At 48.6% G+C, this 25119-nt stretch overlaps 3 protein-coding genes across 3 annotated transcripts; 1 reads left to right on the forward strand and 2 right to left on the reverse strand.

The window, feature by feature from the left end:
* Window positions 1–102: 102 nt before the first annotated feature.
* F4807DRAFT_421116 (COPI associated) lies at window positions 103–1581 on the forward strand. Its single transcript, XM_047997561.1, has 3 exons — window positions 103–424; window positions 517–588; window positions 696–1581. Exons 1-3 carry the CDS (start codon window positions 405–407, stop codon window positions 994–996), a joined length of 393 nt encoding a protein of 130 aa, XP_047855505.1. The 5' UTR covers window positions 103–404; the 3' UTR covers window positions 997–1581.
* Window positions 1582–2056: 475 nt separating this feature from the next.
* On the reverse strand, window positions 2057–4265 carry F4807DRAFT_46089 (uncharacterized protein). The gene is made up of 3 exons (XM_048001596.1): window positions 3624–4265; window positions 3032–3570; window positions 2057–2976 (listed from the first exon to the last, which is right to left on the reverse strand). Exons 1-3 carry the CDS (start codon window positions 3947–3949, stop codon window positions 2159–2161), a joined length of 1683 nt encoding a protein of 560 aa, XP_047855506.1. The 5' UTR covers window positions 3950–4265; the 3' UTR covers window positions 2057–2158.
* A 2008-nt stretch (window positions 4266–6273) lies between these two features.
* On the reverse strand, window positions 6274–20287 carry F4807DRAFT_46126 (cytoplasmic dynein heavy chain). Its single transcript, XM_048001657.1, has 3 exons — window positions 19659–20287; window positions 7293–19594; window positions 6274–7237 (listed from the first exon to the last, which is right to left on the reverse strand). The coding sequence occupies exons 1-3, from the start codon at window positions 19954–19956 to the stop codon at window positions 6782–6784; spliced, it is 13056 nt and encodes a 4351-aa protein (XP_047855507.1). The 5' UTR covers window positions 19957–20287; the 3' UTR covers window positions 6274–6781.
* Window positions 20288–25119: the final 4832 nt, after the last annotated feature.

Below are 25119 nucleotides of genomic sequence, written 5' to 3' on the forward strand. Positions count from 1 at the left end.
AAAATAGATGACGACAACCCCTGCACCCCTGTCCGCGCTAGGGAAAGGTAGCTCGCAAGATTGGGAGCTCTCCCCTATCGAAAGAAAACTTAGCTCCAGCCTCCTGACGCAAACCTAACACAAACATCCCCCATCCGTCCATACAGGTCGCAACCGAAAAAAAGCGTCTGCCTAGAGCGAACTATCCTTATCCTACCTAAGCCCGTCATCGCAAGCCTCGTCTAAATAGCCTCATCTCCTCTTTCTCCGATCACTTTATTAAGCTACGATAAACTGCAACAGCTTCCGCGCGTCCCTTTGTCCCTAGTAGAAACTGCCGCTCACCGAGCCGACTTTACATCAGAATTGAATCGTATCTCTCCATCTATCGCGCAAAATAGTTAACCTAAAACCGAATCGCAAAGATGGACTTCTCTGACTCATTGTATGCAAACATCTGGGATAGAATCCGTTTTCTTCACACCGTGTATTTAAAAGATGGGAAAGCGCTAACGTTAAGACTTTCCCCCCATTTAGCCGAATCGTCAACCTCGCCGTGGGCGTGATCATGGTGCTGGGCGGTATATCGCAGTTCTTCAACGCGAGCTTGTACGTAACCACCGATCTCTCCGGCCCCTAGCCTACCTACACGCCCGAATATAGAAAATTCCCCGTGTCAACTATGTAACATATAACAATTCTCACGATGCCTCCAGCCAATCCATCATCATCGGCGCCTACGTCCTCGTCTTCGGCCTCGGCGTCGCGCTGCTCGAGTTCCAGATCCCGCCGCAGGTCTCGCGCTACGCCTCCTTCATGTTCTCCTTCCTCGGCCGCGGCGTCTTCTACGTCTTCGTCGGCTCCATCCTGCTCAACAACGGCGTCCTGCGCATCATCGCCGGCTCCGTCGTCGGCGCCGTCGGCCTCGCCTACGTCGCCCTCGAGTTCGTCCCCTCCGTCGAGCCCCCCGCCAACATGCGCGAGGCCGACCAGGGCTGGGGCGCCGAGCAGGTCTAGGAAATTTTTTTTCCCGACACCTTTTTAAAACCGCCGCGATTGCCCTCCCCTGAACCTAAACTTACTACCACTTAACAACAACAACTTACCTAACCAAGAAACTACAACATTAGTAGAAGCGTTCCTGGCACACGTCGCGGGCATGTATGTATATATATATGTCGCGGATAAGCTGGGACGGCAGCGAGCGAGAGAGAAAGGGAAAGAGGAAGGAACGAAGGGAGGCAGGGAGGGTGAGCGAATCTCCTAGCTTGGACAGGATGGTTGGTTTACTCGCCTTGTGGGATACCGACTGATGAAGGTGCGACAAGGAAGGGGACCAGAGGTTAGCTTCTAGCTGGTAACTGGGGCCCGACTATATGAAAAACTAGGTGAAAAACAAAAAAATTTGCGGCTGGAATGCTGGTGTTTTAGAAAGTTAATTCGTTACTCCAACTATTGGGACGGTTAGGTTGGGCCGATGATGGCCTCAGATGTACGAATAAATGCGATGGATTTTGCCATGGAAGACCACGTTGGCGTGTAAACGATCGGGAGACTAGTTGTAGAGACGAGATAGACGAGATGGAATTGTTCTTCCCATGACATGCTAATCTGAACTCGTGACTCTTGATACCTCAGCACTTGTAATCAGGAGACATTATATCGTCGAGGAAATCCATATAAGTTCATTAATTTTATCTGAGGTGAGCGGTTACGTGCGAGAAGCTGCTTAACCCGTGTACCATACGAACGATACTGCGAAAACCGATTCATACCAATCCTTTGCCTTCATCCAATGCCCCGTCCCTTTCCATACCCTTTCTATAGTTCCTATGAGAAATTCCTTTTGAAAGTTCAATCTCCTTTAAAATTTGCCTCTGCCACGGGGATTTTGCAACCATGCAATGTAATTCAGAACACTTTGCCTCCTTAATCCTTGTATGTATTTTTTGCAAACTCATGTACGCCGAGCACATATGCTACCTAGGTACGTATGTTGTTGAAAAGCAAATACCACCAGCTAAGCTCTACTACCTTTTGACGCCTCTGAACCTTTGGCTCACCCTTTTGCGTTTTTTTTGCCGTGTTTCCATAGAGCAACACCGGTAATTCCAATCGTAAATCTTGATCATCAAAGCAATAAATCATCAGCGCTAATTCGAAAGGGGGATATTAGTAACTATTGTTGTAGCGCTGCCATCTCGCGTTCCTTGGCCGCGAGTAATTGGCGCATTCGTTCCGTTTCTTGTTGTAGTGCCGCCAGACGGCCGGCTTTCGTCCTCTCATCTTCAACTGTGCTCTCCCTAGATTGGAGGCTCGGCAACACGTTTGGGGATACTAGTTGCGGGCTGGGACTTGGTGCTAATATGAGTGAGTTCGCTGGTGACCGAAGTCGCAGCGACTCGGGAGCGTTCTCAACCGGGCGAAAACTGGGGCTCGATTCAAACGACGGGTTAAGAAGTGATTTTATCGACGATAGCCTTTTTGAGTTATCGTAGCTTGGTTCGCTCGGTGCGTATTCCGACTCGGTTCCCGAAAAGGAGCGCTTTCTCGACGGAGACAGAAACGAGGCTGGGGATAAGGACGACTGACGGACACTCGATAGCGAGATAGACGTTAGTGGAGCTAGACGATTGTCGTCGGTAAGAGAATCCCGAATATCGACGACATGATGTGGAGCACTGGTGTTGTGATACGCCATGAGATCGGTGGATACTGGGGTTGATCCCGCACCAGATCGGATCGGATCGGGAAGCAATGTGAGAGGATGCTCGGTTTTACGTCGTAGCCCGAGATTAACAGACCCGTCTTCGTTGACACTGCCCCGTTCCATTTCAGACTCGGCATATTGGCTCTGCTGTTCAATCGAATCGACCGCCATTACGTCTTCCACTCCGTCATCCATTTGATTTGCCGGTATTACACGTTTCCTCCTCTTAATGACGGATTTCTTCATTGTTACCGGTCGGTGAACTCCGTGAAGTTTGTAGTACAGTCCTGTAATTCGTGTTTAGCGAACATATCACGAGTAAAACTTGAGGCACACACATACCGCAGGCATTACATATAGTATGGCCAGATTCGTCTCGACGCCATAACGGGGTTATCGTAGTACCACAATTTTGACATGCTATGACAACAGTTGTCTGAGCCGCGGCTTGTTGCGCGTTTATGTCAATTGGAGCCGGCCCATCGTCCGAAGGAGTCCCTTGTTCATTGCCGGATTGTCGATTTTGATTTTGGAGTTGAGCACTTTTTGCCACCCGGTTGTTGTAAGCTGGACAACCACTGCATCCTTCCGCTCCACCCGTACCATTACATCGTCCTCCACCTGGACACGATCCGTTGGGCATCTGATCTGCCGCGACATACGTTGCGCCTGGAATATTCGCCGAACTATTCTGGGAACAGGAACTGGAAGGTGGTTTCTCGGGCGTTCTCTTCGGCGTGGTAGAGACTACCGATGGCGGCCGCTTGAGATTCGTTGGGCGAGACGAATTCCGCGCCTTTAGATACAGTCCGCACGCATTGCAGATGGTGGCCCCCTGCGGCGACCGCCTCCATAGCGGCGTTCTCGTAGTACTACAATTACTAGAATGGAATTAGGACTCATCGAATACTCTCTTAGTAGCCAGTCGACTCACCTGCACACCTGGCCGCCTTGGTTGGACGTGGAGCTGGACTTCGTCGTTGCCCAGTTTTCCTGACGGACTGTATCGAAGGGAGATGGACTCTTAGAATGGACTCGTTCGGATCCTTGTATCGATGGACTAGGCGCGTCCGAAAAATCGCTTTGGCTTAAAACTGCTGGGCTTCTCGAACCAACGGAGGAGGCGTTTTGAATGGACATGGTTTCTGACGGTTGGGTACTCTCTCTAGAGACGACAGGACGAGTAGGGAGCGCGGTTCTCACAGAGTTCGGTTCGGACCTGGTAAGACTCGCATATGGATAGGGAGCAACTTCCATCATGACTCTCCGTCGATCAAATCCTTTCGAAGGAATTGGCCTAATCGTGACACAACTACAGTGGTGGCCGCGATAGGTACCTTTCTTTGTCTTATAATGACATGGGGCTCCGGATTAGAACCCAAAATGGGAAGTAGTCCTTAGATTGGGTAGATGGTAAAATGCTATTGTTCGACGACGTGAGAATCCTGTTCGACTTTCAAGATATTGGCGGCTCAACGAGCAAGACTAGCTGTGGGCCAACTAGTAAGTGATCGACCGAAGAAGCGTCGCAAGGGCTACAGTATGTCGTGACTGTCCGTAACGCTTATTAGTTTGAATAAAATAACGGCGACTAGTAGTGTGTATTCAAGATCTAAGCCGCCCTAAACCAGTTGCATACGATGGTAGATAAAAAGAGGAGCCGAAAGCGAGCTGGAGGACGATGATTCGACTATGTACAATTGACAACGAAGTCACTTGGGATGGTTAAAGACGGGACTATGGGGTGGACACGGACGCAAGGGGGCAAGACTCCTAGAGGCTCGTGTGGGTTCCTCATAGACGTAGGGCCGGAGCAGACAGGTGAAGATGGGTTAAGCGCAGGAAGGGGTGGAGTGATGAAGGGTTGATTCTTGTGTGTTATGGTTACGGGATATGGCCATGCCCGGATCACGAGGACGGGCGTTCCAGGCTGTAAGCAGGATGTACGGTATGTACGGTATGCTGGGTATGTACGGTACGGAACACTGCAGGAGTTGGCCTTGCCCTGTATGCTCTGTACCGCATGCGTCACCCTCGCTGTCAACGCACTTCGTACGTAGGCGTAGGCAGTCGACAGGCAGTCGACAGACAATCGACAGGCTACGACTTAAAGGCCTAACTCAACTTATGCTCCGCCACGTCGGGATTGATCCGTGGAGATAAGATCGGACAAGGAGTTGTACACAAGACGGCTAGGTAGAAGCGAGCGTCTTGGTCCGAGGTGAAACTCGGAGATTCGAGGGAATAGATAATCTGATCTGAATGAGTTGGTGGTCGGCGGTGGATGAAATTGGGAATGCCACATGGAAGGGGGGGGTGTGGAATAAGGTGTAGAACGAGACTCGTGGGCTGGCCGAGACTTGGGTCTTGAGCTTACCAAGTTAGGCTCATCTTGCTCATTTAAGATTCATCCTTAGGGGGTACCTGCCAGCTGAAGGGCACTCTGGACAGTGGACACTCGAAACAGTGCTGGGATATACACGCTCCCCATAAGGCTAGTGCCTACTAGCGGCCACCTAGCATGAACTAAACATGGATCTGCCAGTTCTCAAAAAAGATAAAAAGAGACCCATCCCGACTGTCGGCGACCCGGTTGAATGAGAGTCGAGCGGATTATTATTAAATCACCTCTAATTGGCCACGATGTAGATCAGATTTGGTAACATGACGAGACTAGCATGGGCTTTTTGTAATCTTCACCTGACGATTGGCTGATCGTAGTAATACCTAAAGCATCTCGGAAAGCGGTCTGCCAACTTCACAAAACGTAATCAATCTCCCAATCCTTGTCATCTGATTAGGCGATAATCTGGGATTCTGATATCAATTGTCACTCTTAAAATCCTTAATAATAAATCAAACCCAACATTGGCCAACACGACCAACATGGCTACACCACATAATATGATAACATACCTGGCAGCCTAGGTACATATTTAGACGATACAGCTATCCGCGTATCCCGTACCGCGTTTGGGCGGTCTAGGGCGTACGCATCTGGTCTCGCCCCCTAGTCTCTGGGGCCTTTCAGAAACGATTCGAGACCTGGGAACTCTCTGCCGTTGGCCTGCACTAACCCGCGGCCTCAAATAAGCGAGAAACATGCTCAATCATTTCCTCCTAAAATCTTAACTATGTAGCTTGGACGCTATATCGCTAAAATGCATCAGGCGTTTTAGGTCCTGCGCTTTTGCGCTCAGGTACCTAAGTATATTCCGGTTTCCGGTATATGTATTCGGAGAAGAACAATTGGAAGCCCCCAAAAGGAGTAGGGAACACTCGTTAGGGCCGGCCGCGGAGTACGGAGTACTTCCGAGGTTTCAATCCTTCAGGGTTTGGACATTCAATATTCCCGCTGGATTGCCAGTCCCTCTTTTATTAACGCCAAGCTTTTTTATCTAGGCCCATCTCCTTGCATGGTGCAGCCGCAGCAAGCAGGCTACCGTGGTACGTACCACTACCTGAATTTTGGAAGAAGGAGGGGGAACTCCGTAGATACTGTAGATAAGATGCCCTAATCAATCGTACTTATGTAAATCTTATCACTACGCCGTACTCCTTTATGCATACCCCTGGGTGCCTCAGTGTTCGCTTGCTCCTTTTTATCTCGGAGCTACCTACCAGGTATTTAACGAGAATTTGATGGATTAGCATTCATTTACAAATAGGTATGTACGACGAGGGGAACATTTAGTCGTAATGGTTTGAAATACAGCTTGTCTGATTGGATGTGAGGCATTGGAAACTTGCATAGTTGGAGCCGCTAAAGCAAATACCACTCTAATACATACAGTACATAGAAAATGATGTCAGTGCCGATGTGTCGTCACTCAAGATTTACGATGGTTTAGCTACACGATCAATCGAAGGATTAGACGGAGAGAACAGTTCGCACACATAATTGGGCAACAATTTCATTTTCGTGTATAGTGTAACTTATACACCTGTATGTAACAAAAAAAGGAAATAGGTAACAATCTAAAACTAAAAGGGGTATCAGGGTATGAAGGTTTGTAATCTCGAAGCCTGTAGAGAGGAAAAAGACCAAACTCCCCAATGAAGAAACAACGTCCATAATCTTGTACAGGCATATCAGACCTCTCCCAAGAGCTGCTCTCCTTCGTCCAATAATTCCGTCACCTTCTTCAGGTTTCCTATCAGGCTCCTACCAAGCCCAACCAACAGCAGCTTCTCTGCGTTGGCAGGCAGGCCCAAGTAAGTTGGTGGTTCGCGCTCAGGCAGTTTCTGGATCCACCCCATGAACTCTTGCAGCGAAGTGCCAGACGGTACCACAAGGCTTGCTTCTTGCCCATCCTTCTCAGTGCCTTCGACTAGTTTGTGCCCAATTTCATAGGCTGCTGGCGTGAGAGATTGGTCGACCAATTCCGTTAAGCGATTGAAATCGCCTTCGTCATCAATCTTGCCGCCGTATGTCTCGCGGACTAAGTAGCGGATCATGTCCCAAGGAATATTCTGTGGGTTGATATTTGAGCGGCTTTGTGCCACTGATTCTACCCACGTATCAACGATGAAGGCGGAGCATTCGTACTACGGGAATGAAGGATTAGCTGCTGTTCATCATGTTGTCAAGGGGAAAACTTACATCGCTATCATTAAACTCCCAGAAGCCTTTCCAACCCAGATTGGGTGCGTAGCGTAGACGTTCTTGAACGACAGCATGTAGGAAGGAAAGGAGCAGGTATAGTCGGCCGCGCTCCACGGGACTCTTCGAAGCTCGGTCTGTAAGAGAAGACATCGAATCCTTCATGTTGGCGCGGACACCAGCCGGTTGTTCATACATAAGCACGCGAGATGCGCGAAGTAAATTGACAGGAATCTTGGGGCTGGATTCCATCGACAGGAAGAGCCTAAAATCAGAATGTGGGTTCAGAGATTCCATGCGCTTTTCCAGGGATTGCAACCAAGTAGGTGCAAGGTGGACGTTCTTGATCAAAACCCAAGATCCGACCTGTGCTGCGTTGCTAATTGCTTTATCCGCACTCGCAAGACTTTCATTCGACCCCATAGCGATATTCGTGCATCTGACACGCGTTCTCTCAACCAGATTGTCTACCTTGTAGCTGGCATCGAAGCCAGGACTCGAGACAAGCGAAATGGGACGGGTCGAAGGGACCTGGTTGATAGTTTCTTTGAGATCATCTACAATGTCGAACAGTTCAGCTCCGAAGACGGACGCAACGAACCGCTCTGAGGCTGGGACGAAACGATCGAGGCGGAAGAGTTTGACGAGGAGTAGCGAGAGTAATCCTTGATCAAATGGTTCAGTATTCGCATCCCAGATTTGGGGGATGACATTCTCGGCTAGTTCTTCCGACAGGAACGTTTCCCAGGCGGCAGATGGTACTTGATCGAGCTTGTCCTTCAATACGCCAAGCCTCTTGGCTTTAGTAAAAGTCTCATCTTTAGCGTCGATTTCGGTAGAGAGGTCTTTGCCCTCGATACGTTGGTCGAGAATAATATCGATCAGGCCCTTATCCATCTTGTATGGGGAGGCTTGGGCGAGGAGCATGGCCAAAGTGATTCGATCCTTCTGTAGTAGACCCAGCGCTGTTCTCTTGAATGTGGTCACAAATAGGTCTTTGATGATAATGTCTCGGCGTGCGTTGAAATCAGTCACGCCTGTTAGGTTCTTATTGCCGTGAAGAACAGAGTGGAAAATGTCCAAGAAGTACTGAAGTGAGAATTGGTAGAAGTGGTTGAGATAGTGTAATTGTTCGAGAACAGCAAAGACGGCACTGCACGATCGCGCAATGATACTGTACTGCAATGTGATCTCTTCTACTTCAGCCATCACGCCTTCAGTGTTGCTTATCTTGGCCGTGATCTCGCCAGCTTCTGTCTTGAGAGTTTCAAGAGTCTCGATGACGTTGTCATCATCAAGAATATTACCACGGGATTCATTAAGGGCTTGAAGAAGACGCTTCTCAAGTTGTCGAAGATGGACCTTGAACTCGCCTTGAAGTTTGATGAGATTCGATCTCCTCTCGTCAACATCTGGTCTCTCGGATTTTAGGACGTCATTAAGAGATTGAGTCTGGAGACTGCTCTGTGTGACAGTGAAGTTGACAAACGTAGTTCGACTGCAAATGTCGGGTGGGAATGTAGCAGACGGATCTCTGGTCGACAAGTAGATCTTGAACGCAGGCGAGAAGTCAATCTCCTGCTTGCCAAGTTGGATGAGTACACGACCACCTGTTTTTTGATACTCCTTATTGAGAACATGATTGAGGATGGGGTCTAGGTGTTCGGCATCTTGAATGAGAATCGGGTTGCCGAATCTGAGAGAACTCTCTAGTTGTTTGGTAAAGGAATCATCTAAGAAACTAGTCACAGTAAGACGGCGGTCCTTGCATTCGCGTTGAAGGAACTCGGTAACTCTGCCCGAAGGATCGATGATAAGCGGGTAACGGTTGAAGCGCTTAAGGATGATGGCGTTTTCCGTGCAGAGATCATCAACAGGTAAGGTATTCTCTTGCCAACTAAGGCGCTCATCGGCAGTCGACAGATATTCGGTAACGGGGTTGTGGGGCTTGAAGTTGATACCGGAAAGATGCAGTTGATGTAACCAGTCTTCCATCATTGACTTTCGGAAGGTCTGGTCGTAAAGACCACTGTAAGCCAGGAAAGCCGCTGCCACTAAGACATCTCCAACTAAAGTACTGATTTGAGTTTCGAACGACTTGCTTCCGTCCTCCCAGCGGGTACGCTCTGAAGAAAGACTGTCGAGTAATCTTACGCTTCGATCGACCTTGAATTGGACACGAGACATCTCGGCCTTGATGGCCTGAGTCTCACTGATAAGAGCTGCGTATTCGGTCTTGTATGTTGCGATGCTTTGCTCTAGACTGATGATGGTGTTTTCGACGGCTTTGGCTTCAGCCTTTGTCTGGAGGGCTTGCTCCTCAAGCTGATCCACCTCCTCTCGCAGAGGACCGACCCTGTCGAGGATCTCAGAGTAATTAACTTGAGCCTCTACCCACTGAACTAGCGGACCACAGGCCTTACTGGCACGGTTGACCTTTTCGTATGTAAAATCCGCCTGATTCAAAAATTTGTTTCGCATTAGCGTTCGCAAGGCCTTGGTCATCTGCTTCTCGTTGTCAAAATTGACGATGCTCGCAATAAAGTCGTCACGTCGCACCACAGCCTGGACACCTTTCCAGTCGGCGATCTTGTGGCCCAGCAACGCGCATACGGACTCCATCGCAAGTCGGACACCCTGCGGTGGAGAACCCATAGACCTAACTTCAGTCAAGTGCTGTCGTTTGATGTTGCTGACACTAGCTTTGGCTTCTTCGACAGCAGGCTCAGCTCTTGCAAGATCATTCAAGACAACCTCCTTGCGAGTGGCAACTTCTGCTTCTTGTTTTTCAAGCGCTGCTTGAATCTCCAGAGAAGCGCCCTTGCGCTGTTCAGCTTCCCGTTGATCAGCAACCATGCGTTGTAGCTTCTCGTTGGCCTCGGCATCTTTTGCCTCGAGCTGGGTCTTCTTCTCGGCCAGACTGACCCTAAGATCACGCACTTTCTCGACCGTGTCTCGTAACTTGTCCAGTCCAACGTTCAAGTGACGTTGCTGTTCCTCTAGATCTTCCCGCTTCTCGTTGTACAGCTTGACATATTGAGCAACGAAATCGAGGAAGTGACGCGGGGTGAGGAATGTAACCTTGCCCTGTTGCTTCTGAAGCTTGCTGTTGAAACGTTGCAGAGAGTAATGAATATAGACCATGGAATTAACGATTGTTTCTCTGTGGGAAGGAGGCAGATTAAGACCGCGATACGCGACGGGAATAGTATCAGGAGCCGCGAAGTTGGGTTTGTCAAGGTCGATGGAATGAGTAAGCTCATTGGCAACTTGGAAGAGCGCCTGATCAGACCAATCACCAAACCAATTGAGCACACAACGGTTGAACAAAGCCGGACTAGTAGCAGCTTTGGAGGATAAACCGTCTTCGGGCGGGTTCATAGTGAATACCACATGCAAGTTCTTGACAATCTGCTGAGTGAACCATTTGTATAGCTCTTCTTGAGAATCCAGTAGCAATCCTTGCCGCTGTGCGCCTTCTTTGCAAGCCGTCATAAGGGATGCAAAATCGTCCCCTTCAAAAAGACCGGGGACTTCAGCGTTAGCAAGAAGAGTGTTCATGCGCTCCAGGAAACCCGAGTCAAGGACATTAGATTCGTCCATGATAAAGCAGATCTTCTCGCCTTTGCAACCGCATCGGCGCAGAACCTCTCGGAGATCTTCGTCAAAGTCTTCGGCGGAATACTTCCCATGAACTTTGATTTGGAAGACTTTGAGACCATTCATCCAAGCGACGAATCTTGAAAGTGTTGTTTTTCCACTTCCACTGACACCAATCAATATCAAATGGCCCTGCGGTTGTCTGAAGACACGGTCGATACGAAGGACATGTTCAAGCACATCATTGAACAAAATGAGTGGAACATCCACTTCCTCTTCGCAGAAAGTCTTCAGACGAGCCTTGACAAAGTCTCGTAACTGTTCTCGATCAACGGGAACATAATTCTTGGAAAGCCAGTTGGAGAATAGGATCGGGCCACCCAACGCTTTACTCTCGTCAATTGTAGGGAAGAACTCTAATGCGATTCGTTGGACAGCTTCGTCAGTCCACTGTCGCTCATCCTCTGCAACTAAACGGTCTTGGAAAAGTCGCAGCGCTTCGTGTGCCCAAATACGGATCAATCCTTCAACAGAGAGAGTCTCTAGCGGACGAATAGCTTCGTACACACCACGGACCCACCTGGTCAATTCACGAGGACTGTAAACATAATGCGGTTGGATCTTAGGCGTGAATCGTTGTTGCGACTCCAAGTAGAAACGAACCATTGCCTGGGTGAGCGGCTCGGAGTATCCGCGCAACGCAGGAATGATCTTAAGGACAGCGGAGTTGAAAGTGCCATAGATCTGAAGCAAGGACAGCTCACCGGGATAATCAACCATAATTAACGGCGCGTGTCTTAGGAACCTGGCGCCCATTGGTGTACGGCCAGCATCGGTTGGAGGGTTACAGGCACCAACAAATTGGATTCGATCAAGAGTCACCCAAGACTTGTCAGATGTTCGCCAGAAGCCGTTGTGTTCTACTAGTTGACGAAGGAACGAAATAGCCCGCTGAGTGTTATATTTATCCGGTGCTGGCAGATTGATTTCGTCGCAAAAGATCACCAGCCATCGGCCAATCTGGGTCGGTGATAGCATCACCCCGTTAAGAGTCTTCTTGTACTCGCAATACTGCTCGAACGTCTTGATAAGGAGGTCGGGGGTAGTCGCGCTAGAGAAATTGAGGCCGACAACTTCCATGTTGGGTAATTTTCGAAGTGCGCTAAACAGAGTCATTGTTTTACCAGATCCGGGCGGTCCGCAGAGTAGGAGGGGCTTGTGTTCGGCGAGCCAAGAGTAGAGCACATCTTCATGGCGAACAGTATCCAATGTAGGAATGACGACATCCGTTTGCGTGATAGAGTGCGTGTTGACCTCAATTGTAGGGACTTGATTTTGCCACGGCGTCCATTCAGCTCTGGGGAGAATAACGTCGAAGTCGATGAGAGAGCTAGTGCCGTCAAGTGGCGGCGATCCGAAGTTTGCTAGCGCTCCAACATTATCTCCAAATGCTTTTCGATCATTGAGTGGACAATCGCCCGTCAATGCCCAGACTAGAGCAAGCAACAACTTTCTTGAGACGTACGTTTCGATCTGCTCCGGATCAAGAGGGAAATCGACATGGGAGGCGTTGTATTCGATCATGTCTCTAACAGCCTTGTTGAGTAAAGAGAATAAGGTTGTCAGGACGCGAGCAACGGTAAACTCCATAATATGGTTGTAAGATTCGGCTTGTTTCAGGGATGTGAGGATGAAATCTTCCTCCGTCAAATAAGTATTCAACAGATCGGCAACTTGACTCTGAATCTGGAGGGTCTTTGCGGGGCTTTGACCAGCGGCAGCTGTGTCCTCATCCAGGTCTTCGAATGCCACGGTCCTAAGAGTATCGAGGTAGTTGGTGACCATCATGCTTGGTGTGACAGTATCCTCGCTAAACCATACCATACCACATCGACTAACAGTCGCCAGAGTAGCATATTTCAAAGTCTCGACTTCAAACATGATCCGAACATTGGGTGGCAGATTGAGACGCTCGCCGTTGGGGAGAGTAAGTAACTTGTTGTCATCCAGGACACTGTTCAAGTTTTCAACCCATTCAGGATCGACGTCACCGTCAAATACGATCCAGTGACGCTTGGAGTCTTCTCCGCGGAGGTTGTCGACAATCTTCCGTAGTATGCTAGTAAATAGACCATCGGTCCATTCTCTGGTAGTCGAGTCCAAGTTTCCGTATAGTGCCTCCTTTGACATGACTTTAGAATCAATGACATGAGAGACACCTTCGACTTTTTCCACTTCTTGAAGTGCATCCAGGAGAAGTCTCCACGCAGCAGACTTTCCAGATCCCGAATTACCCACCATCATCACACCATGGTGGATCTTTTGAATTTGGTAGAGCTGAAGAACCTTGGTCATCCAGATATCATTGACCACAAGGTGTCTCTCTGCTGCAAGACGACGAATGGCATCCTCAAGTTCTGCCAAGTTAGCAGGAACGTACTGAACACCTGGGAAGCAATCTGCCTCGATCGCCATCATGATCTCCACATCGCTTCGAATCAACTTTGGAGCGATGGTTTCTCGAACGCTTTGTACGATGATCTCAGGCTCCACAACTTCTTCGGAACCGATGTTGCCGTCACTGCTCGTGAGCCGGGCACGTTTGAGACCACCAGAGCTAACAAGTACACTCTTCAAGGCACGTAGGCCAAAGTCGTAATGTGCTTGCTTGGATAGTTTTACGAAACATTGGTCGAAGAACGGAACTGTCTGCTTGGAGAGCTGTTTGGCTTGGTTAAAACCTTGAGAGTAAAGCATGACTTCAGCAATGAGCTCTTTGTCCGGCTTTGACATTGCAACGCTACGGAACAGCTTCTTGAGGTTGTCGGGCAAATTGGAACGACCAGCATATCCAGGGTTCATCGTGATGAAGATACCCGTATTAGCGTTTACATGAAGCTGCCGACCAACTAGTTCAATTTGGGCTTTGTCGTCTTCCGCACCCTGTTTTAGACCAAGTTGAATATTCTGGATCTGTTGCGAGACGGCAGACAAGATTCTTTCCTCCAAACGATTGAACTCGTCGAAACAACCCCAGGCTCCAACTTGGCAAATACCAAGGAAAATGCGGCCCATGGCCTGGAAATCAAAAGTGTCGTCACAGCAAAAGACTAGAGTAAAACGGCCTAGCTGGACACCAAGAGCTTTGACAGATTCCGTCTTTCCAGTACCTGCAGGTCCGTAGGGAGAGCCGCCAAGTCGCTGGCAGAGTGCTTGGGTAAGCGTTCCAAAACAGCGATCAGTAAGAGGAGTTCGGACCAGTCTATCGGGAACACCCAGGTATTCGAAACCATAGTTGAGCTTCGCGTTTGCCATCTTGATATGGACACGCTCTAAGTAATCTCCCTCGGGCACATAGACGTATCGCATTTGTAGCAGCCACATGTAATGTGTGGGCGTGCTAGCATTGAGCTTCACTAGCTTCTCAATAACGTCTCGCTGATGAACGCATTCCGTGATGAGAGCCTCGCATTTCTTCCTTTGTATCACCTCCAAGTCGCCAAGAACAGTCTCCGCGAGAAGTTTGAGAACATGGACTTCCCGCTCGAAAAGAGATTGCAATGTCTTGCCGCCGTCATTCAATGATCGCTCTACTGCTGTAGTCCAAGCCACCTGGGTAGCTAACACCACGATCTGACTAGGGAAGGCGTCCATGAAATCGTTCAAGGCGTTCGGGCTGATCTCGCCCGACTCGAATAGGGGCGTATATACTTCGACAGCTTCGGCAAGAAGCTCAGCCAGGGTGACCTTCATACCATTCTCGAGCAAAGCCAACCAATCATTGATCTTAGGGACCTTTGCTAGCGAGATTTCTTTCTTAAGTCGTACAATTTCTCCTTCCTTGGAAGTGAAGCCTGAAATGATCGATTCGTCGTCCATTACGAGTCCGGTGAGACCAGCGAACATTTTCTTGAAGTGTTTAGCAATGCGCAAGGTGTCGTTGCTATTACCGATCATCTCCAGCAAATCCTCGTCACCAACGAAATAGAAACGAGGGAATGACACCCTTTCCTTCTCAAGATACTCACCGAGCGCCTTCTGTATCTTGTTGAGAAGTTCGGCAAGACGTTCTAGAGACTTCTGCACGCCAGTGATACCTAGGACATCCATCACCATAGGTTGTTTGTAGACTTTCTTCATCACAGTCATAAACTCGCTGTTGATGTTCTGAAACCTGGACGACTCGATTGGCAAGAGATGCTTGATGTCTGCATTTCCAGTAAAGACGCCTTCCAAATATACCCATTGGCGCTGAACATCAATCCAGACATCGAACAGGACGTGGACGCGATTCAACTTGTCCTCCCAAGACGAGGCCTCCTCTTCGAATTCTTTGTAATACGGCGAATGCTTCATCGCCTGCAATGAGTTCAGATTCTCGCTGCACTTCGCAAAAAGCTCATCCCAGCCGCGGATAAGACGGCACTTGCTTTGATACGGCACAAGATCCAGTTGGTAATTGTTCCAGGTCTCTTTCACTTGCTTCAAGAATTCCTCCAACGCCATCTCACCCTGAGCTTGCGTGATGATGTCTCTCACAATAACCTCAGTAGCAACGAGGTTAAGATCCCAGACATCTCCAAGTGTCATAGAAACAGGCGAGTATCGCCGCCCAGGCTTGATATCTTTCCAGATCTTAGTCCAATGTCGATCTCGGATAGCTTCCGACTTTAAGTCACTTAGAAGGCTGTTCACTTTCAGAAGCTGGCGGAGGATGTTCTGGATATGCTCAAAAGCGGCATACTGTCGCATCCTACTTGGCATCTCCTTCGTCATCTTGATCAGGCCGTCAATGCTGACTCGAATTTTTCTAGGTTGAACGCTTCCCCACAATGTCTCTCGGAGCTCGTTCAGGCTCTTCCAGATAGTCGACAAGCCAGCCCAGACAGACTTGAAGTCTTGGACTTCTTCTAAGATAGTTGAGAGAGAAGACTCGGGGCTCGCGGGGAGATCGAGCGCTTCCTTGGCTTTAGACACCATGTCGAATTCTTCTTGCAATTTTGTGATCCTAGCTTCGAAAGAGGCGAGAGTCGCAGATGCAACATCAGGGGCAATCGTCCCTGAAACGGGTTTCTCGTCGTTCCACTGCGTAGCAATCTCGGTTATCTTGTCTATCACAACCCTGTCCTCTGCGACGATCTTGGCCTTCAGAGCATCAGTCTGATCTTGCACAATCTTTGCCTTCCTATTCAGAAGTTCGTTAAGGGCCTCCCATGTCGAATCGACCTGTTGAACATCTACCCAATCGTTCGGGAAATTGTACCGGTTTCGGACGAGGGTAGATTGACCTTGACGGAAGGTCTCGACCTCAGGAGCCCATGCCTTAACCTTGCGCTTGCAACTTTGAACAATGGTGATGAACTGGACCGCCATCGCAGTCGAACTCGCTTCAAGGCTCTGTCCCTCCAGGTCTCTGCGGGCTTTTTCTATCTCGGCATTGACTTCTCGCATACGATTGCCAAGCCGGCTCGCGAATTTCACCAGGATTTCCTGCTGCCATTGGTCATACTTAGAGTTGACTTTCATCTGCACTTGTTCATAGTCGATGGTAATGTGGCCGAATGAGCGGCTGACTTCGGTAGTGTCAAATGTAGCACGAGATTTCCGAATCTCTTGCAGCAACTGCAGCCATTTAGAGAGCTCATCACCAAGAAGTTCGTACACCTGTTCAGATTGCAAATCCCAAAGGGATTGGAACTGTAGCCACTTGTCGACATATTCGCCGATACCTTGCAACTTCTTTTCGATCGATGTGTAGACTCTGCCAAGTATATCGGTGCAATCGCTGGGGAGGTCATTGAAGCGGGCTTCTTCTTGAACGACGGTGCTTAACGTTAAGCTCATCTGGTATCTGGAGGCCTTGATCTTTGGAAGGTTGCAGACAATGCCTATCCAGTTATGCAAGTGTAAGAACCAGCTAGCTCTCGCAAACTCCAGAGGTGGGTCCAGATAGATGACTTGATTCTTCATTGTAATTTCATGAATCAAGTGTTTCATCAAAGGAGCATCCGACTTGAGAGGTTCCCCGGTCGGAGCCAACTGCTTTCGTCGGTTGGCCTCAATACGATCTATCGGCGTGTCGTCTTCGAATGCCTCAATCCACGCTGAGACTGCATGCTGGAGGCGAGTAAGCAGAGTTAATTTAATTCGTTCATTCATTCTCTCCACCCAGAAGCCAAGATTGACATATTGCTCCAAGTTCAGTTGATCGACAGCCGCCTGGATCGCTTGTAGGCGCGCTTCGAATTCCGACGCTTCGTAAGGGCAGGTTGCTAATTCCGCCAAAGCCTTTTGAACGTTCAAGTGAATATTTGCGAGGGTGATGGTCTTCGCTTGAAGGAGGGAAGCAGCCGCAGCAAAATCTCGGACGAACAAGACATGCTTAGTCTCACCATTACGGCTCATCGCGTGCTCAAGGCTGCCATTAGCGAGCGACGGCTTTTGGTACGATTCCCAAGTGTTAACAAATGTCTCCCACTTCAAGGGTATGCCCTTCGCAACTAGAACATGGACATCGTTCTGGTAGCCGCTTAACAGAATAGAGACTTCAGGCAATTCCGATATCTGCCTGGTTGTCTGCGCAAATGTTCTCACACTTTCCATCAAACTCACGGCGTACGGATACACTCTCTTGGCATCTTTTGCGATGTTGTTTACAGCGTGAGGCACGTTGAAGTTTTGCCAGCCAAGGTTACGAGTCTCTTTGAAGAGTGCGATTATCTGGGCATCGAAGTTCACCGAGAGATCAAGCGCATTGTTAGCGGCTCTAACCTTGTTGATGTTGAAGAGCCTACCAGATATTGAAATCTGTTTACGCTGAACATCCTCGATCCAGGCTTTGTATATCATCTGCGTATTGAGCTTTTTTCTGAACAATTCGCTCTCGGTCTGTAGTTTCTGACCCTCGGTGTGAAGAGCCCAGTCGGAACCCAAGATATCCTCAACTTTCTTCATATAGTTATCAAGCTGTCGCTCAATCTGACGCGCCCAAATGATGGCGCCAGAAACAGGAGGCAAATCGTGGAGCTGGGCCATAGCGTGGGCTTCGGAGTGACCATACTGCTGCTTGAAGCGTTCGTGAAGCCCTGAAATAGCTTGCTTCACATTATCGATGAGTTGGTTCTGGTACTCAGCAATGGCACCACGAATCTTGGGCCGAACAAAGAGAGCGTTGAACTGGGAGAAAACACGGAACATCTCATTCGCGTTCTTTGCTGTTGCGAGGCGATCACGCAGTCTAGCGATAATCGAATTCTCTACCCGAGAGGTTCGTTCATTATAAGTATTTTCTGCTTTGACCCACCGTTGGGTGCCTTCGGGAGAAACGTCGAGCAGATCAACATGTTTCAATGCTTCCCAAGCTTGCTGGACTTCCTCAACGGCGTCTACGTCACCCATCTCCTCAACGAGAGCAACGCCGTTACCGGTCGTCTCCTCGCTAATGCCATTGACAGTTGACTTCGGACCAAGAACATTAACAATCGTTCTCTGCAGCTGCTCATGATTGTCTCGGAAGGTATCGATATACTTGAGTCGAGCCTGAAGCTCACTATGCTTAGGGTTAACTTTAATAGGGATGAACCTTTCCTGTCTTCTACGCGTTGTCTCTCTGGCAATGTTGGTGAAATCTTTGATCTGGGCGTCCCAAGACTTGAAGATTTCGTCAGCAGTAGTCATAAGGCTTTTGAAGTCCTTATAATCGAGGTCAACCAATTCTGAGCCGGGAAGAAGGCGATGCATAACCTCTTCAAGATCCGCTGAAATAGCTTCGACCAAATGTAAGGTCCGTGCTATAGGATAATTGCTGAACCTCATCTTCTTGTTCATATGGCTGAAGATTTGGCCAATGGCGTCCTGAATCTTGGGCAACGAAGTCGCGGAGAGTAATTCATCGAGGGGAAAGTCTCGCATAAGCTGATTGTATTTCTGCACCATCTCCATAGCCTCCTTCAGACCCGTATCGGCGGTGAAACTAACGGTGGCCTGGAAACGCTTCGCATGCTTCAGAATCTCCAAGGTGAGCGTGACTCCTTCGCTCCTCAGCTGAGTCTCAATGCCTTCCAGCGCAGACTCCATGGACAGCCAGAAGTTGATTTCCTGCGTCGCAGTTCTCGTTACGGGGTCACGGGTGAGTTTCGTGATGGTCTGTATCGACTTAATCCAGCTGTTTACGGTCGACTGTAAATTGTTCATGAAAGTACTATCAGAGAGAAGGTTGGCGGGTATCATATCGGTACTAGGTCGCACATTGCGTGCGACAGCATCTTCTAAGGCACCCTGGACGACGGGATGAAACGAGAGAGACAGCTCGGGAATCTCGACATTTTGCTGGAGGTGAAGTAAACTCAGCTCCAGCTCCGTCATGCGCTTCTTCGTTACAGGAATACCCGTCTTTGCATCCACGTCTGCCCGATTCCTCGCGCCATTTGCAACCTGCGAGGTCTTGGTGTTGGCATCGAAGTATGGCGCCAGCGCATTGTGAAGAATAGAATGAAGTATCTCGAAGGGAGAGGCAGTCGGACCTTGTTCACTGACGAGACTAGTAAGTGAAGCAGTGCCAGGCAGCGTTTGTATCTGGATCTGCGAGGTTAGCGGCAGCGACGGGTCGATCGCTTGAGGACGTTTCAGCAGTGCAAGATAAGCTATCGTAGTCGGCGAGGAAGATATCTCGGAAGTGATTGTGTAAGTGTACGACATGGGGACTAGAAAATAGGTGTTAGCAAAGCTAGGCTTTTCTAAGGTTGACATGTTGTAGTAGCTGCATACCATCATCAACTGGGCCATCGGGCATGTCACCCGATGGTTTGGCATCCTTTTGAACATACAGAGCGACCTGGGCATCGGTCGCAAAGCGACTACATCGCTGTATGGTGTCGGCATAGTTATCTTTGGAGAGGAGATTATCGGGGCGCTCGAGCTCATCTCGAGTGGCTCCGAGAGCGATAGTGACCACGGAGGCCAGATAGTCTACCACCAAAGCCGGATCGATGGTAATGAATGACGAGGGCGATATGCCGTTCGTAGCAGGACCTTGCAGGCCCAAAGGAGAAGCCACGGCCTCCATCGTGGCGATAACACTTGAAGGCTTGATCGAATTTTACAGGGTCGGTCGCATCTCTCAGAATAGTAGGGAACGATACCGGATTTCAGGAGAAACGGAGCTCCTAATAGCGACTACAGGAACGTTATGCGAATTAGATAGGTCGTAGTAAGAAAGGACGTAGGCGAAAATGAGCGTGAGAACCGTAGAGGAACGTTGCCACGGCGTGTTTCCCGACCTGTATCGTCGATGTGTTCGTTTTGGGGGGTGATGGTAATACACAAGTACAAAAAGAAGGGATAACTTTTCTGAAGTTCTGAGGTTACGGGCAGTCACCAGTCATTTTACATTTCACATTTCACGCGAAGTGCACCAACGGGGTCGCGACTGCTAATGCAGAATACATGTGGGGATAATTTACGTATCTAATCACCACGGCCTTTAATTGGCCATATTGTTGATCAAACGTGGGGCTAGCGACGGAATGCCACGACGAATGGTCCACTTATGCTACATACCCACATGCTAGAGATGCTTGGGCCACCTAAATGTGTTCTCAGAACCCCTGACATCAATCCAATTAATCTTCTTTCTCATCGTGCCTAAATTTCTTTGATGGGTGAAGCCCCTGTTTCATCAGTACCAAACATCATTATGTCTTGCATCATTTTTCCAACCAAGTGATCGAACAGGTTCTCAAAGCTTAGGTAAGGTACATAGACAGGTATGATGTATATGTATTAGGTTCACCGTTTTTAACTGCTCTCCATTATCGACGTACAGCTGTAAATCTAAAGAAGCCTAAATATCTAGTCCTTCTTAGTACAACAATAGTCGTGGGGGAACATGTCAAGATATCGTCCTAGTCTGTCTACCGGTAGCTCAGGATTAGTTCGACACTGGGCACCGTTCGATACAGAGCTAGGTATCTCTTAATATTAGTCATTTTATTCATTCCTATTCAGGTGCATGCTATTATCCGAAACCCCTATACTATCTACGGATGCTTCTTTGCCAGTATGATGGATTGTTCAAAAACAATCTAATAAGGGAATGGACGAATCATGTCTTACCTAGTATGCTAGAGTATTAGTATGTGGGATATCAACGCCTAATGCATACGATCATGCATGCCTATGGTACCAAAAATCACATCAAGCATTGCCAGAGTTAGGCTAGTAAGTAAGTAGTCTTGGAGATGTTAATATCCATTTACGTTAACCTCTGAAGGCAGACCTTTCTGCTTGGGTAGCCCGTGTTCTTAACTGAGAAGTTGACCCCTGTCTATAGTTGACTCTGCCTGGCTTCGGGATATACATTTTCAACGTTAGATTCCTCACATATTGACCTAGTTGATTAAACCTAACCCAGATGTCTCGTCGGTTCTTTTAATGGCCTAGTCTATTAATATCTTATTAGTAGAGGTCTATATATGGATTTAGCAACGTCTCAACACTAACATATTCTATAATAAGGGTTTTAGATATGCATAAAGTTTTCAAGTACAGTATCTATGACTTCCCATGGATTTTTCGGTACCTATGAATAATATTAAAATATTAATAGGATAAGACATGCAAGGCCTTTTGCCTCTGTGATACTTATTACTGCTATGTATAGAGGTATAATGGCGCTCATTCAGCATGGGACATCAATCAGCTTGATTTAGTTAACAGCCAGTCAGCATCCCACAAGACCAAATATTAAATTTAAGGCTTCTATTGTCAACTTAGAGCTAGATGCAATTTACAATCTTGATTCTTGATGAATAATGTTTCCCTTACGCTTACTTACAGGAAGAATATGCAATGTTGTCCCATGTTCTACAACCGCAAAAGGCTTAGCTGAACGAAAGCATCGTTTATAGCCCCGATAATTCGAATAGTACGCATCATACGATGTAAGCCATGGTCCTCAATAGTAGTACTACCCCGAGAATTCACTTCATTGAATCCGCTGAACATGAACAAAACCCCAAGTCTATATTTTCCGTTTTCCAGTAGATAGCAAAACCTCTCCGTGCCAAATCGTAAGGTCAGATGCGAAGTTGACATTCCGTTAAATCCTTCCGCGGGTGAACCGTAACCTTGTAAATAAAACTCCAGACCCCATTGTATGCCATCAGTTCCAGTCGTAGCCCTCGAGACGCCTATGCTTCCCTTGAATAAACCAGACCCGGTCCTCGCACGTCTCGTCTTTTTGGAAACCCTTTTAATGATGCATCCCATAGACCCCTTTAATTGTTCGGACCGTTTGCTCCACCATTGCTCTCACCAGTATCGTTCAGTCTCTCCCTCTGAACCATAACCCGCTGATTGCATATGTCGATAAACATCTCAAACTTCTCAATAATTTTATCTTTCTCGCGTAACTTCTCCTTCAACTCGTCCAACTCCTTTTTACTTTCATCCTTAACCTTGGCCAATTCCTCCTTAGCTCGAGCAAGTTCCCTTCGAAGGTCTGATCGTATGCGTTCCTCGGCAGATGGAGGAGGTTTGCTGTATATCGCTGGTCGCTGTTCAGCGATGCCTGCCTCAACCTTTTGCGGATTTCTATTTATGGCAGCACGCGCATTATAAATATCCCTAGGGAGTAGGGGGACGTGAGGGTTTTGCTGCTGCAATATCTCTAAAGTTTGGGTGACTCCAATACCTATAGGCGTCAATATATCATCTCATCGCGGCTCTCGGACCGAACCTACCAGACTCTTTGAGATTTTTCACGGCGGCCACCATCTCACTATCCAACTTCCTCGCAGCAGGATGTAGAAGTGGGCTCTCACTAGGACCATGGTTATGATGAAGATGGGATTGATCCGGACGATAACGAATCGTCCACTGTGTTCTTTGTTCGATAGCGAAGAATCCGAACTGGCAGTTACATTTTCGAGAGGACGTTTTTCGTTTCCTATGCTCAGGACTGACCCGACTTGGAGGTTTCCCAGCACGGTCACAGACAAAGAGAACCTTCTTCAACCCTGGTACGGTCTTCTTCGATCGCCCGATCACTACGGCGTATCCTACTGACGTGCAATACGCTAGCACATGCTTGTGGACAGCATCAAGACTAGGAAAGCTACCTCCCTCGGGAGGAGCGGACATCATTACACCCATTGGCGTTCTCGGGACGAAAGGTGTGCCTTCGATGAGCTTAGGCGAAATATGGCTATCCCCTTCTCCCGAATCTGCCTGGCTATCTAAATCCATATCATCATGATGCGATTCCGGCGGCGGCACGTTTGGTTCTGGTCGAGGAGCTGGCGGCGGCTGGCTTTGCGGCTGCGGAGTCGGTTGAGGTTGTAATGGCGGCGGTTGCTGATGGACTTGGGGAAGCGATTGGGGATGCGGCTGTTGATGTGCCTGCTGGTGGGCCTGTGGGTGAGCTTGTGGATGAGGTTGATGATGCGGAGGATTGGGAGATATCAAGTTACTATCGCTCGGTTGAACAGGCTGAGGTGGTGGGACTTGTTGGATGGTCTGCGACTGGACAGGTTGAACTTGCTGAGGTATCGACTGAGTATGCGGGATCTGTACTGGCTGAGGCACCGTTTGCGGGACGTGTTGGACGGATTGGACAGACGGGTTCATGGCCTGTTGGAGATATGCCATTGAGGGAGAAGGGCCCGGTTGAGACTGCATTTGACGTTGCTGGCTTCCGCGTTGGTGCTGAGGGTGCTGATGCGGATTGTGATGCGAGTGCTGATGCTGCTGCTGCTGTTGCTGCTGCTGAACCTGGCGGACGGCCTGCGCGGTAGCTTGGGCATGCTGAGCAGCCTGGGCCGGGGTATGCCTCGAGTTGCCATTTGGTAGATTCGAGAGATTTGGTATGCTGGCAATGTTAGGGACCGGAGACGGAGTAGTGCTCTGGAAGATATGCTGTGCATAGGCGGCCTGTGGAGGTTGCTGAGGAGTATACTGAGTAGCTTGGTATGGAGATTGGTGTTGCTGCGGCGTCGGAGAAGGTTTAGGCGGCGTAGACGAGTGTGAGGATTGATATCCACGTCTGAGACTGTTGACCTGAGGGAAGGTCAGGCCCGGATGGGTATGGGAATTGGACCCGGCCTGGCCCAAGGCGGACATGACGGAGGGGAGGAAAGGAAAACAGGAGGCGGGAATCGGGAAATAAAAGACTACAAACGCTATCGACTAAAAAGAACAGAAGGCGAAAGGAAGATTGTCAGAGGGGGACCCAGAATACAACGACAGTGAGCCTAGCACTAGCAAGCTAGAAGCTGGGATGGGCACGATGTGATGTCAACCCGTCAACCCTGGCCGGTAATGGCAGATACAATATGTAAGGTCGTTAAGATAATGTAGGGGGAATAAATGTGGCGGGTGTGAAAATATCACGACACGGTCAACATGATAAGGCTCACCAAGGCTCGCCAGGGCTTAAACAAGGGAACAGGGCAGCCAGGGTGGGAAACAGATGGAACAGACGAGGGTGTGGTTGAAGAGAAACCGACGTGTGTGTGGATTGGATGTGGATTTCGGGTCTCAACAGCCAGCACGCGCTGTTTGTGTGTGTGTGGGAAACTTGGTGGGAAGACGGTGGACGGGAAGACTAGGAAGTGTGATGGAGTGTGTTAAAAAGATCGATCTACCTTTTCTTGTAGAAAGTAGAAATGCACTAAGCTGAACCGAGTTAAGTGTGTTCAGTCTTAAGGCAGGAAAAAAGAAATCGAGGAAACGACGGAGGGGTTTTTCGTCGGGGGGAGGGTGAGAAATGCAACGAAATGCAACTGCCTTCGCCAAGAAAGACAGCACAACTTTGTAGCGCACCTGCACACATTTCCAACTTGACCCAGGTCCGGGGCCCCGATATGACCATGACAACTTGTTCATTTAGCTAGCAGAAAACAGTCATCACTTGTACCTTAAAATACATGATGAGTGTACACGTAAGGATCTGACCCAGCACCTAAACTTTACTGGTAGGTATTTTTAAACAGCGGGTACTGTTGTACGTTGTACTTGGTGTACCTAGTGCAAGCTGATGGATGAGTAACTGTGACCTACACTGTACACACCTACCTAAGTAGGGACCGCTAATAATGAATTTTCCCCTATTAATGAGCATATACATCCAACTTCGTAATAGCCCTGGAGGTATGTAGTAAAAATAACATTCGGAATAAACAATTCTTAATATTAGATATATTGCTTGAACAAGCTTTTCTGAAGCTTA

The sequence above is a fragment of the Annulohypoxylon truncatum genome (genome assembly GCF_022578515.1).
Source record: "Annulohypoxylon truncatum strain CBS 140777 unplaced genomic scaffold F4807scaffold_11, whole genome shotgun sequence".
Lineage (NCBI taxonomy): Eukaryota > Fungi > Ascomycota > Sordariomycetes > Xylariales > Hypoxylaceae > Annulohypoxylon > Annulohypoxylon truncatum.

What these genes read in the sequence shown, in the direction of transcription:
- F4807DRAFT_421116 (XM_047997561.1), top strand. Translation starts at nt 405, where the DNA reads ATGGACTTCTCTGACTCATT. An exon ending in ATGGACTTCTCTGACTCATT is followed by an intron (nt 425 to 516) that starts GTATGCAAACAT and finishes CCCCCCATTTAG; the next exon opens with CCGAATCGTCAACCTCGCCG. An exon ending in CAGTTCTTCAACGCGAGCTT is followed by an intron (nt 589 to 695) that starts GTACGTAACCAC and finishes CGATGCCTCCAG; the next exon opens with CCAATCCATCATCATCGGCG.
- F4807DRAFT_46089 (XM_048001596.1), bottom strand. Translation starts at nt 3,949, where the DNA reads ATGATGGAAGTTGCTCCCTATCCATATGCGAGTCTTACCAGGTCCGAA. An exon ending in CAAGGCGGCCAGGTGTGCAG is followed by an intron (nt 3,571 to 3,623) that starts GTGAGTCGACTG and finishes ATTCCATTCTAG; the next exon opens with TAATTGTAGTACTACGAGAA. An exon ending in TACTATATGTAATGCCTGCG is followed by an intron (nt 2,977 to 3,031) that starts GTATGTGTGTGC and finishes CACGAATTACAG; the next exon opens with GACTGTACTACAAACTTCAC.
- F4807DRAFT_46126 (XM_048001657.1), bottom strand. Translation starts at nt 19,956, where the DNA reads ATGGAGGCCGTGGCTTCTCCTTTGGGCCTGCAAGGTCCTGCTACGAAC. An exon ending in CGATGGCCCAGTTGATGATG is followed by an intron (nt 19,595 to 19,658) that starts GTATGCAGCTAC and finishes CCTATTTTCTAG; the next exon opens with TCCCCATGTCGTACACTTAC. An exon ending in GGGAGTTTAATGATAGCGAT is followed by an intron (nt 7,238 to 7,292) that starts GTAAGTTTTCCC and finishes TCATTCCCGTAG; the next exon opens with TACGAATGCTCCGCCTTCAT.